The sequence below is a fragment of the Maniola jurtina genome, chromosome 19 (assembly GCF_905333055.1).
Source record: "Maniola jurtina chromosome 19, ilManJurt1.1, whole genome shotgun sequence".
Classification (NCBI taxonomy): domain Eukaryota; kingdom Metazoa; phylum Arthropoda; class Insecta; order Lepidoptera; family Nymphalidae; genus Maniola; species Maniola jurtina.
This window is the reverse complement of record NC_060047.1, coordinates 7,790,578-7,804,899: the sequence shown is the minus strand read 5'-3', so window position 1 is coordinate 7,804,899 and position 14,322 is coordinate 7,790,578. Positions and strand designations below refer to the sequence as shown.

Below are 14,322 nucleotides of genomic sequence, written 5' to 3'. Positions count from 1 at the left end.
ATTAACGCGATTGGCCAAAGCCACGTAGCTCGTAAACACGCTAATAAGGATGAACTGTGATTTATGCTCGGTGCCTAGTGGTGGGCAAAGTTTATGTAATCGACACTCGATAGCACGTCTACGAATTACGATTGATACGTCTGAAATTAACTAATTCATCTGCATAAGTTTCTTTCTATCCTAGGTTTCTTTTCCGCTCTTAGACGTAATCGTTATCACTATTATACCTACCCATATTATAAATGCGAAAGTGTGTTTGTTTGTTGGCTTGTACTTTTCAATAAATAAAAAATCTTTTTCATTAAATCATTAAAATAAAGTTCTTATTTCCGTGTTCGTTATCCAAATAAAGCTGTTTTGAGAAAGTTGTCCATTCAGTAAACTAACTTAATTCTATACCTACAAAAGTTTTCCGTGAGAAAATATAGACCTTCTAATATAAAGTATAAGTACCACATAATAATTTGACAAAATGAATTAAAAAATAAACGGCATCCTGTAAATTAAAATAAATTTCGTAGTACATATTATCATTTGTGTTACAACTTTCTCAAAGCAACTTTTTGGATGACGAAAACGGAAATAAGTAGTTTTTAATGATTTCATGAAAAAGAGCCATGAGACAACAAGAGAAGATTAAAAGATCCAGATTTTTTTACACAAAAAGTTAGTATTTACAAGTGAACGAGTGAATTAGTTTACTGAATAGTGCACACTGCATCGCCCATCACTACGCGAGAGTTTTAACGGCGAGCCGTGGCTCATTATATGCTCATTAATTCCTGACCGGTTAACAGCTTTATGAATGGAGGAAATTCATATTTCTTTTAATTGTACGGTATATGAGTTCATTAAAAGAAATGTATAACAGGTTTGTTGCACCGGATGTTTTGCAAGTGGTTGGTAATCGAACTGCGCCTATTGGACGATATGCTATTACTGAATGAAGGTTAAATAAGGTGACCTACTTTTGATATTAGGGACTATTTGCTGGTACTCTTAAGACTCAATAGCTCTACAATAAAAGGCGGTCTGAAAGGAGTTTAATGTCACAATAGTTTCCCAACTTACCTACCGTCGTCGCTCGTCGTAGCACATAGGTACAAAGTCGTAGCTCATTTCAAAGATAAGGGTAATATATTATTAGCAGTCTAAAAAGATAGATAGTTTAGGTGTTCCTATTTGGTAGGAAATAGAGAGGCCTCGATATCTTACTCTTACTAACATTATAAACTAGTTGATGCCCGCGACTTCGCCCGCGTGGATTTAGGTTTATAAAAATCCCGTGGGAACTCTTTGATTTTCCGGGATAAAAGTAACCCACCAACGTAAATCCACGCTGACGAAGTTGCTGGCATCCTGTAGTAAAACGATATTTTGTAAAACGTCCTAACAAGGGCAGGTCTAGGCGAAGTCTAAATATGACCATGAATTTCGCAGAACCGAGTGTTGCAGGCTAAGATATTTCGTAAGGGTGTTCCGAAGCTTACGTCCGGCGATTAGCGCATTCGCAACCCGAGGATGTGCGGCGATGGTTGCGACAGCGCGGATGCGCGCACATTGCGCACGTTCGTATGCCACACGCCTTTTTAATATTACTGCAATTGCTAATATACGCCGTTTTGTACACTAACCTTCGCGTTGTCGGCCCAATTGCATTATTTTTCAACGCTCGAGTTGCTGCGAGGACACGATGCGATGTCTAAAGACAAAAGCAGCGCGAAAACGTGATACTTAGGGCGGCGGTGTTTGCTTCTTTAGGGTGAAAATTGAAATCGTAAACCAAAATACGCAATTCTGTATGAAGTTTCGATTATTATTTATGCCTACTAAATGCTAGCCACACAAATATTATAAAGGCAAAAGTTTTGTGTATGTGTGTATATATGTGTGTATGTTTGTTACTTCTTCACGAAAGAACTATTAGACGGATTTGGCTGAAATTTGGAATAGAGAAAATCAAAGAGCCCCACGGAGTTTCGAAAAATCTAAATCCACGCGGACAAAGTCGCGGGCATCAGCTCGTCTTTGAAAATTAAACTAGAAAATGGGGTGGAGTCAGGTAAAGTTTGCCCGCTAGTTTAGAAAGTTAAAAAGTTTCTACAGCAGCTACGATACTACAGCTACGTTGTAGGCTGGATAAGCTGTAGCATGGTCAAAGCCAGGGGAGGGAGAGAAGTACGGGGTTCTAACTTTCAAAATAAAAATCTCGTGGGAACTCTTTGATTTCCGGCATAAAATGTAGGTAGCCTATGTCCGTTTCCGGCATGCAAGCTATGTCTGTACAGTAGAAAATTTTAGTTAAGAAGGTTGGCCGTGAAAAGGTAACAGATATACTTATTTTTGAATTAATTTATATTATTTATTGATATTAGTATGGATATGGATTTTCATCTCTATTTCATCTCACTCTACTTTTCCCATTTTTTACGGGGTTTATCGATGTCTTGACGCTTTTTAATTTTAATATCACAATGTTTCAGTACTTTTTAGGGTTCCGTTCCTCAAAAGGAAAATAGGAACCCTCAGAGGATCACTTTGTTGTCTGACTGACTGTCCGTCCGTCCGTCTTGTCTGTTAAAAAAACCTATAAGTAGGGTACTTCCCGTTGACCTAGAATCATGAAATTTGGCAGGTAGGTAGGTCTTATAGCACACGTAAAGCTCATTTCAAACTATGGAATATAATATATATTACAGTCCGGTCAAAATAGACATTCATAGATACAATAATACGCATAGAGGTAAAATTTGATAGGAATGTTGGGAATACCAATATAAATTAACAGAGAAAAGTCCCCATTGATCCCAGATTTGTATAAAATGTATATTCAAGGGCAAAGTTCACAAAAATGGGATTTTTGCATTTTCCAATGCTAAGTTACCTAAATGATAAGTTTTATCATAAAATAGCCTACACAAAATTGTAGATCATAAAATTATCTACAAAAATTGTCTTGGGCACTTTTTTCTAAGAATCACCATTCAAATTTTAGAACCGCGATACCTCAGGAATGGTGATTCTTAGGGAAATAAGCGCAAGACCAATTTTTGTAGATAATTATATGGTCTACAATTTTTGTATAAACTTTATTAATAAATAAAAATAAAATAAAAATATTTATTTTATTTTAAACTTACCGTTTAGCTGGAAAATGCAAAAATCCATTTTTGTGAACTTTGACCTTGAATATATATTTTTTGCAAATGTGAGATCGATTGGGACTTTTCACAGTTCATACATATTGGTAATCCCAACATTCGTACCCATTTTTACTTCTATGCGAATTATTGTATCCTTGAATGTCTATTTTGACCGGGCTGTAATATATATTATATTCCGTAGTCTGAAATGAGCTTTAAGGAATAAATCCGAAAATCGTGAATTTGTGGTTAGGTACATCATTAAAAAAAATTTAAATGTGTTTCAATTTTCAAAGTAAGATAACTATACCAAGTGGGGTTTCATATGAAAGGGCTTTATCTGTATATTCTAAAACAGATTTTTTTTATTTTTATGCACAATAGTTTTTGATTTATCGTGAAAAATGTCGGAAAAATTACCTGAGTACGCGGCGATGCTCGGGGCGCGAGTCTGACTCGCACTTGGCTGGTTTTTTTAGTTTCAGAACAGTTATTACTTATGTAAAAACTTTATAGTAGTGCCCTTTTGGTAAGATTATTATTGTTAGTTAGGAGTGCGAAATCTCATGTTGGGCAGGACAAATTACGAAGTTTAGGTGATTATTTACGGAGCACCAGTGTGGGTTGGCGCTTACAGGTACTGAAAGTCACTATATAAATAAATCTACATGGGTTGGGATGCATGGAATGGGGTTACCCATAACAATAGGAACTTATGAGATACATATTTTTATCGAGAGCAGGTTAAATTATCTTACTGTTACTTACCACACCATACTAGCATCGAGTCTAGCTCAGTGGAGTCCCTGGCACGAGAGCTCGGGTGCAAGAACATAATCTTAACCGAAATCCAGTTCTCCCATATTTGTTCACGACTATCACTTAGACTGTCCCACTTGCACTTCACAATTACCTATTGCGATTAATTTAATAAGATAAAAATAAATAAAAGCACAACACCAAGAAACTGAAATGAGCCTAAGGAAAAACTGACCTGCAAAACAAATGTGTGAAATTATATTAGGAAACAAAGGACGGTCGGGCGTAGAGCGCGCCTGAAGACTGCACTGGTTTTCCTTCGTGGTGAGAGACGACGTGTGGAAGGGGCTCAACTTCACCTTCAAACTATCATTAACGTGTGTTGGCAAATAGAGCCTTTAGAACACAAAAGTGAGGTAGGTAGAGGTATGTAGGTACCTACCAAATTAGGTAATTATACCAGTTTTACTTTAGGACGATACATTATCTTTTGATGTAGGGTTTCAATTTTTTTTATCAAGCAATACTCCATCACAGATTTTTTTGAGTTATTCTAAGCATATCTGGTCGGGAAACATTAAGAAAAAAAGCTGCTGGTGGGGCAGGGAGGAGGGACAAGATGGCTACACCAGTTTTACTTTTGAACGAAACCTACTTATCTTGTGATGTAAATAGTTTTACCTCTAAAAGTCGTATCTGCCTAAAATTAATATTAGAACTTTTTTGCTAAAAATACTGCACTGAAAATTTAAGTTCGGCGTTTAGTGATAAATATCACGTGAAAATTTACGGGCTGTTTTTTTTGGGGCTACTTGAACTTTGTTTCGCTACGGATGTCGTCGCTTGCTTCATTCGCCACTTCCTTCACTCCGCTCGGCCTCGTATAGACTCGCTTAATTCATGACCTCCTTTGCGAACTTTTGGATTCGCGCTGATGCGCGATCCAAACCACTACCCTGTCCTACTAATACCCTAGGTAGGGTATAGGGTAGGGTATAGGGTAGGGTATAGGGTAGGGTATGGGGTAGGGTATAGGGTAGGTGCTGATACCCTAGGGTGCTTTGTGATCAAAGCATCCTAGGGTAGATAGACATGCGAGGAGTCGATGCAGATACGCCATCTTGGTTTAGTTATTGTTCGGACTTTTGCATGTCTTGAGGTAAAGTCTAAAATTTACAATCTCAAATTAAAGATTATTACAGAATAGTTCGGACTTTTACCAGACTTAGTAATTCTTAGGTTTTACTGCAAAATCTTAAGATTTTTCGTAGGCAGTTTGAGTTTTTAGAATGAAACAAATTATACCTATTTCATAAGCTCATAAAATGGAAGTGCTTTTAGGCATTTTCTTTTATCAAAGCTCGATAGGTATACCTACTATTGAATATTAATTAATACCTGCAAGTACCTTACCTGTAGGTTGAGATTTTGTTATCTTAATTAACTTCACTGCCTTTGCACTAATGGACTATATTATACTCTATAGTAGGTATTAAATCGCTGTTTCTTAAACACATTGCTCGACCTTAAAATATAATAAAGTATCGGCGGCCATTTTCATTGTTTCCGGTCTTTTAGCTCATTTAACTCGATTACTAATTTTTAAATTATGTAGGTACCTAAAATTAGCTAAATTAACAAAAACTGATGCTAGTCTGACAACTTTGTAAATTGTAAGTAAATAAATTGATTATGTCAACGTGAATCTAATGAACAATTCATATGTATATCAACCTCTAAAATACCAAATTCGGCGGTAGGTAAATACAAAATATTCATAGAATTAAATAAATTGACTGATTAGCAATCCATATCTAGGTACTTACTGATATTATAAATATCTAAAAAAGTGTCTGTCAATCTCCTAGCTTTACCACCCCGGAAAGAGGTCCTACAAATTCTTCAATTAACCGATATCCGGGTGGGAACATCATCTAGATCAGGGGTCTCCAAACTTTGAAGCCTTAGATGGCGGGCCGGATTTGGCCCGCGGGCCATAGTTTGGAGACCCCTGATCTAGATTCCAGTGTATAGATAAATCAAGAAGTAGAATGAGAAGTATAGGTGGTGAAAACGCAGTCATGAATTTTATACTGTACCTATTTGTGAATACGTAAAAGAATACTTAACGGAACGAAAAACTTAAATGAAATGTCCGCAGATAAAGTCTGTAGACATCAGACATCAAAGGAATCTACACTTACAGCACGTTCACTAATAGCGTAATATTTAGAAATAATATAATTAACACAATAACATCAACATCTGAAGAAAGATATGTTTCATTTCTGTTTTTATCTGTTGGCGGGTGCGGCATATTTTCTTTTATAAAACATCTAAGCTTGACATCGCAGTCATTGTACAATCAGTTCTGTTTATTTTAATATAATTAGAAACATTTAACACTTCGTGATCTCTGCATTTCCCTTAAGATAAATAAATAAATATTAGAGAGTATATGTTATGACAAACGAATTTTCAAAATTCAATAAGATAGTTTACAAAGTTTCAATTTGATACAATGCTACTTAGTAGGTAAGTACCTACACTACAGATAATGTTTTGATAAAAGTAGGTGAAAAGTAGCTAATTTGTTAGATCATCATTATTTTACGTTGTTAGGTACGAAGTTACATGCGAAGTTTTTTACACGCCATTTTAAAAACAAAACAAACCCTAATAACATTGTTAAATTAGAGTTAAAAAAAACCTGACTGCAAATTCAAAACCGTAAAATTTGTCTGTTCGCCTATGGTACCTAATTAAAAAGTAGTAGTGTAAGCTTGTAAGTTGTAACAATATAACGTACATATTTGCATACATTTACAGTATTACGCTTATAGACGAAAGTAAATTAATGTACCTACATGGTTACGCTAGCGTAGTTTCGTTATGAAAAGCGTAAAGATGACACATGTACCGTGTACTAGCTACAAGACGATGGACCTCGGATCGGCTGAAAGAGAGCGGAAAAACCACGCCAAGGTCGCCGCTTGCTTCACGCGTCCGCCCAACTGGAAACTATGTGATGCTACGCGAAACGCAATACGAATGATATGTATCTATTTAGCCGTAAGTACCAAAACAATGATTATAATGATTATACATATAGAAACTTATGGATTTGTGTTTCTAGCAAATGGAATGGTTAAGACTACGTCAGCATAATGTATCTAAGAATTGATTAACATTGATGTAGTATTAAAATAAAAATGATAAATTTCTTAATTTTATTTATTTATTTTGCAGTTGTCGCTGGATCTAAGAAAAATTTTGATTATTGAATAGGTATTTATTAAATTTTTAGTCTTTAGTTTAGTAGGATATACCTGATCTCCATAGATAGGTTCTTTGTCCCTGTTTCTAAGAATGCAAGATGCCACTGCACTTGTACGCTAGCCAAGACGTTTAAGCTTTCAAGTCATAGATATAATATTCCCAAGGGGATTTAGCAAATAGATGCAGAACACGGCTGAAACGTGTAGAGCGGTCGTAATGCGGAGACCACCCGTGTTACTCAACGAAGAGGGCTCATGTCTCTTTGGTAATTTATTATTTCAGTAGCGTTCACGCAGTCAAAACATCCCGCGCTATGATTTACAGTGCAATAAAAGCTTTTTTTATATCAAATGGAAATGGCTTTTATCCCTGAGATTACGCAGGACTTTTTGATTCTATCATTTTCAGCTTGTCGTTATGTATAATTTGAATCTTGGTAATGTGTAGGTACAGGTGAGAAATTACCTGTCCTAATTGCTCTAATAAATAAAAATACAGCACTAGAAACTGAAATCAGTCAAAAATAAATTTATGAGGCATCAAACGTTATAAACTTAAGTCACATAAATCCTGCACATCCCATCTTGAAAACCTAAATTGATCTAGGGTCACACTGCACTGTTTGAATAATTTTTTTTTGAAACTTTGGGAATTCGCATAATACAAGTACTTATACCTATCCACAAGCTTTTGTACAAATTGGTGGAGACAGCGATTTTCTCAACGACTATTCAAAGTTAAAGTCAAATCCTTTTTTTTACCCGACTATTAAATGGGTAGTATTGTACACTTTTTGATTGTCAGTTGTTGAGTTTGACAAATAACTCTACATCGCGAAATCACCCCTAAACTCACTTGTTGTAGCTAAAGCTTGTGTGACAACAGTTTTGATAAGCAAAAAGCGGTAGTTAGGCATTTATCATCCCTTTTACAAGCCCTTTTAATGGGTAAAGCTTATGCTAGGTTTTTAAACTCTTCAACACAGGTTAAAAGTTCAAAACTTGTTAATTATACCCTACTGATTAACGTTTATTGGTTTGTTCTACTCGTAATTATTATGTTCCATAATTACGGAGAGCATAAAACATCTAATGTCAAAGGCAATCACAATAATAGTTTAGAGCGCTGTTATCGTTTACAGTCCTGACTGAACTGGCTCATAATTGTAGGGTTATCCACTGGGATAGTTTTAGCCTTTATTAGAACGATAAGTAAATAACTAGCTGTAGACACATAATAATATAATAGCTATGGAATAGTTTAGTTTCGCAGCTGCTACTGAGAAAATACTGTAAAGTTAGAACAAAAATCACAAAAAGACGTATTAGGAAACATTTAGAGTTTTTCGTTTGTATTCTATTCTCTACACTTAGCGTAGGACACCTAAGTAATTCTTGTAGACTACTGGCAGCTGTAAACTCAAAATATAGGTACATGGCTATTTTAAATATTAAGTAGATTGTTAAGTTTGAGGTCCCTGTGAGATGTATATTTAGTAGATAGTTGAATATTATGAGCAAAGACATTTACCTAAGTATTTATGAAAGGTAAAAACGCATTGTTTGTTTCATATAAAAGCTGTTATACCTACCCCTTCCAGGTTGATCTGCTTCCATCTTAGATTGCATTATCACTTACCACCAGGGGAGATTGCGGTCAAGGACTAACTTGTATGTGAATTTAAAAAAAATACCAGACTGTCCGTCAATGTACCTACTGTAAAGAAGAAGCTACTGTACTGTAATGACTAATGACTCAAGTACTGGACCTATTCAATAGGTAATTGGGATACAGCTTTGATAAAATTTATTAATATTCGAAAGAGCACAATAAAGTTACTATTTTTTTAATTAGCGTTAAGTTATGGCGCCTTGAGACTTCATTAAACTTCTGTATAGGCCTTATCTTTCCAAGATAACTGAGATTATGTGATCAGGATTATGGAGATTTATAATATGTTTATTAATAATGGTTCTCACGATAATTATTATCGTTAGCCATAGCGACGCTTATCTGTTAAGCCCCTCAACGATGCTATCTTTCCGTTAATTTTAAATTTAACCTTAAGATTTTCAATATTTTTAAGTAGATATCGTAGTTAATTGTTTATACCTAAATATTTAAGATTTTATAAATAAAGCTTATTAAATATAGCTATACCTATAATAAAAAATCAAAAATAATATCTCTACTCTATTCCGTAGATCAAGAATGGTGAAGGTCATAGTACACAGGAGACTTGATTCTGGCGTAGTGCTAACAGTTTGCAATTTTCCTTAAAGCTTCCGCTATCTTTTGTAAGTAGGTAGGTATATAGTTTAAATTTTCGTCTTACTAACTCGCAACTTCTCCAAAAAATATCCTGATATTAGAACAAAGGCAAAAATTAGCAAAATATTGGACTTACCGCTATTATTATTGTTATTGTAGTGGTGTGCAGGTGGTGGGATATAGTCGGGCAGTTCAGGAAGGCATACGTTGCTCTCGTACATGTTCGGTGGCACGTTCGCGAGCAACGATCGCTCTTTTTCTACATCTGTGGAACAACCTTTATGTCAGCATGGATATGGTCTACGAGACACGCGTTTAAAAGCTCGTTCACACAGGCTTTGTAAGCGTTGCGTAAGCGTAGACGTTTGTAATGTTTGGAACTGTATGAGACATGGCATACCGCTTGCGTGGCGTAGACGTAATGCGTGCAGTTATGTCTACGGATTCACGCGCGTCACTACGCACGTGTCACGTGTACGTGCTTGGTGTGGATCGGCCTTAAGAGAAGCTTATTCGTTACACGTTCCAAACAAAACAAACGTAGTTTGGTTCTCATTTGAATAGTAACCAATCAAGGCCCGTGAAATTTTAAAACTACACATTTTTACAAAAATCAGGAAATCCACGGATACAGATATTCCGGAAACTATTCAAAGTTTCATTGAGTTTTATTGGATGATATTTAAATGAGAAACAAACTAGGTTTACATGGAGAGGGCTAGGGAAACTTCTCCTAAATCACATCGCGGCAGCCTGGCGAGGCATAGATTTGAACTCGCTTCGACTGAGTCAAAAGCACACCCTTCGGTCGAGGTACCGAACTACAGTGGAACAAAGCGAAGCCTCGTAGGCTTCCGCGCCTAGTGGGGACCTTACTTACTAAGTACTTAAGAGATACGATTAAATTAAGCGACAGTAAATTACAGTGGGTAAGTATAGGAATCACGTACAAGAACGGTAGATGCAACATACTTATTGTGAGTTGGGACCAAAAAATATTTGTTAGGTTATTTATTAAACAACCAATATAATACATTAGTAAACCGAATGTGGCGGAAATGAGTATATTAAATAAATTATTCCTCTAAATTGGATTTTGGATTTAAAACCATTTATTTTAAGACAAAAAAAATCATCTACCAAAGACATCCTGATGAGTAATATTTACCTAAGGTACGTTAGGTACCTATCACTATAGATCTGATTTTATTTTATTATTGTTCTTTGATGGTCACAAAAAAGTTATTGAATATCAACTCGATCATGTTCAAAAACTTAACTGAGATTTGAATAAATATGCGATTAGGCATCTATAAGTTTTTGCCGAAATTCAACACGTTAGATGTACCTACCTACATCAGTATCTAATTTGTGTATAGGTAGTTAAGGTCCAGTGAATAGTGTCTTCTAGATTAGATTTCCACGTAGACTTTACCGGCCCTTTGAATTTTAATCTATATAAATTAGGTATGTCGTAACCGCGAATGTTGTGCTTAGTTCGTATAGGTAAGTACCTACAATCCTTTGCAGTTTGCACCTACAAAACCAATCTATACTAATATTATAAAGAGGAAACCCTTGTATTTTTGTATGTTTGTATTTAATAGGCTCAAAAACTACTGGACCGATTTCAAAATTTCTTTTACCATTGCTTAGAGGGGTTCTTCCGAATCCGTATAGGCTATATTTTATCCCGGAAAATAGATAGGATTTTTCGTGGTAGTGTCCACCCGTGCGAAGCCGGGGCGGGTCGCTAGTTAGTGATATTACAAACCTTTTTGTAATATCTCCAAGTGCTCCCATAGTATATCTCCCATGAAGGCAGGCGCCCGTGCCACGAACTCCTCGCGGCCCATCGCGCAGATGTCCTTGCCCTGCGCGCGCGCGAACTGCTGAAGCGCTACGCCCTCCAGCGAGAACTCCCGCGCCGCCCACCGCAGCCACGCCGCCACAGCCGCCTCGCTCCATTGTCGAGGATCTACGGACAAACATTTTATATTAATAAACTAGATGATGCCCGCAGCTTCACCCGCGTGGATTCGTCAGATCTCCTGCAGCATCAGGATTGAGGAGTTGGAATCCAAATTTTTTATGGAACAATGTCGCAAAGCTCCTCTATCGAATAAAAAAAAAATACGCAAATCGGTTCAAAAATCTCGGAGATATCAGTGCATAGGTAGAAAAACACAACTCCTCCATTTTTAAAGTCGGTTAAAAAAGTAGCCTGTGTTACTCCTTGGTTAATCTTCTACTTGTCTGTGAAAGGCCCGTCAAAATAGGTTCAGCCATTCCGAAGATTAGCCCGTTCAAACAGACAGTCACTTCAATTTTATTTATTAGTACCTATAGATTTACCTATCATCATTATCATTAACCTATCGCCGGCTCACTACTGAGCACGGGTCTCTTAGAATGAGAAGGGTTTGCTGCCACGCTGGCCAAGAGTGGATTGGCAGACCTCATACCCCTTTGACAACGTTATGGAGAATTCTCAGGCATGCAGATTTTCCTCACCATGTTTTCCTTCACATTATTTTGTCAAATAATAGAATATTCCCATGGGATTTTGAAAGACCTAAATCCGCCCGGACAAACTCGCGTGCATCAGTTAGAGTTGTAAAATATTCTATTTAGTATTTTTCTAAGATTAGGACACGAACATCTTTGTCGATAAAATATAACAGTGATCGAATGAAGCAACTCCAACAATTAACCGGGCGGCGAACCGTTGGTTAACACCGGAACTTGCCTCATGCGCAGGAAGCAACCCGACCTTGAGCGTAGCGCGTTAGGCCTCTGCCCGATAAAAGTGATTTCTAATGCGGCTTTCCATACGATTCTTTCGAAAACCCTTTTCTTTTAATTATTCTGATAAGCTTTAAGCCTCAATAGTTTGCTATTTAGGCATTAGAGTGCAATTGAAAAGTTTTTTTAAAGAAATTATAGTAGGTACCTAAGTATAGTGCGCGAAGCATAAGTAGGATAAGTCCGGGGGATTTGGCGGTAGTTTTTTTTGACGATCTTACAAAATAAAACTACAAACTAAAAAGATCTAACAAAATAAAAAGTTTCATTACAAATAAAATATTTAATATTTGTGAGTTCAACTTTGGCACCTAATCATTTATTTCAAGAAAAATATTGATAGTTTTGGCTTCTATTTTCTAGTAGATTGATAATATTATTTTCTGCTGATTGAGCTTTATTCACCAAACCTTTGTCTTAAATTAACTAAATGAGATTGTTATTTCCAAGTTTCCTGAATTGTGTCCCGATATCCAAAGGCTTTTATTTGGTTTTCGATCAATCGTAAATCTATACACATAAGTATTTAACATCACTTTTCAATTAGAAGTAAAAATGTAAAATCTCCCATTAAATGCAGGCAAAGCAAAAAACTAAGGTAAGTAGTTAAAAGGCTTGATTATATGGCATGCTTTCCTCTCAAGATTTATATCTCTAAGCAAGCGGCATCCCTGTGTTCTATAGCGCAATTTTCTAATAGAATTTTTATTGGAATAGTAAAAACGCCAATTTAGCGCTCTATTACGGATTACAGAAATAATCAACATGTTTGATTTTTCCGCATGTAATTGCTAGGTTTTATTACAATTGGTATAAACAAAGTCTTTGGTTATGTCTACATCTTTGTGGCTACAATCATCTTCTTGACGGATCTGACGATAAGTTTGGCGTAAAGCGACCCTTTATTTTATTTTTGTAGCCCGAAAACGAAGGGCCACCGCTTTGGCTTCTATACTTTGAAAACGATGAAAGAAAGTACGAAATGGCATTGTGTTTTCGTGGTTCGAGTGCGGTTTTGAAACCGCTAAGTTTCTGAGGGAACGATCAATACAAATAGACTATGTTTCTATGTTACAAATTACGGGACAGGTCGGAACTTTTTCCGCGAGCGAAAAGCGGGACGAGAGCTGGCTGGCTGGCTAATAATAAGTAATTACTTTAATTACGGCTTTTAGCGGCCGCCTTCGGGACACGCCGCTGTATTTATGCTACTGGATACTCCGACCCTGTTTGTAAATGACTACGCGGTATAAAATAAGAGGTATGACCAGTGAGATGTCATATTACTAGAGGGTTCCATATCCACAAAATGACCTCAATCTGACTGGTGTACAAGTAATTGGCGATGAACATCTGATTTCATCTGTTCATCAATAATATCGCTATCTACATCCTAATGTACAGTTGAATGCTTGACAAGCATGTAGGTACAATGTACCTAACAAAGAAAATGAGATCAAATAAAAACAATATTCACTTGTGCCATAAGCTTGTAACCACTGGGCGCTTGCTTTGCAGGGCTGCAGTTCCTCTAGTCTGTCTGTTTGTCTGTCTGCTACCTTTTCACGGCCCAACAGTTTAATCGATTCTGACGAAAAGTACAGGGTTAGCTTATACCGGGGATAGACATAGGCTACTTATTATCCCGGGAAATCAAAGAGTTCCCATAGGATTCCTAGAAACCTATCCGCTTAACCGATTTGTATGAAATTGGGATCCGAGGTAGCTTGCGTCCCTGTAATTGACATAGGCAACATTTTATCCCGGGAAATCAAAGAGTTCCCATAGGATTCCTAAAAACCCATCCGCTTAACCGATTTGTATGAAATTTGGAACCGAGGTAGCTTGCGTCCCTGTAATTGACGGCAACATTTTATCCCGGAAAATCAAACAGTTCCCACGGGATCTTTAATAACCTAATTCCACGCGGAAGAAGTCGCGGGCATCCTCTAGTTTATAATATTAGTAAGATAATTTTTATCAATGCTCAAAAGTAAATAAACATTGTAAAGGTTTGACTTCATATCGAGCTACATTCCACACTAATTTGATGACTAGAAGCTAT

At 36.6% G+C, this 14,322-nt stretch overlaps 1 protein-coding gene across 6 annotated transcripts in view; it reads right to left on the bottom strand.

Annotated features, from left to right (window-relative positions):
- The window catches only part of LOC123875157 (ETS-like protein pointed), a 199,542-nt gene that overhangs the window by 39,102 nt on the left and 146,118 nt on the right, over positions 1-14,322 (bottom strand). For all 6 annotated transcript variants that reach the window (XM_045920839.1, XM_045920840.1, XM_045920842.1 and 3 more), the window contains 2 exons: positions 11,227-11,430; positions 9,589-9,717 (listed from right to left, as the gene is read on the bottom strand). In XM_045920839.1, coding sequence (XP_045776795.1) covers positions 9,589-9,717; positions 11,227-11,430 — 333 coding nt within the window. The remainder of the gene's footprint in view (positions 1-9,588; positions 9,718-11,226; positions 11,431-14,322) is intronic.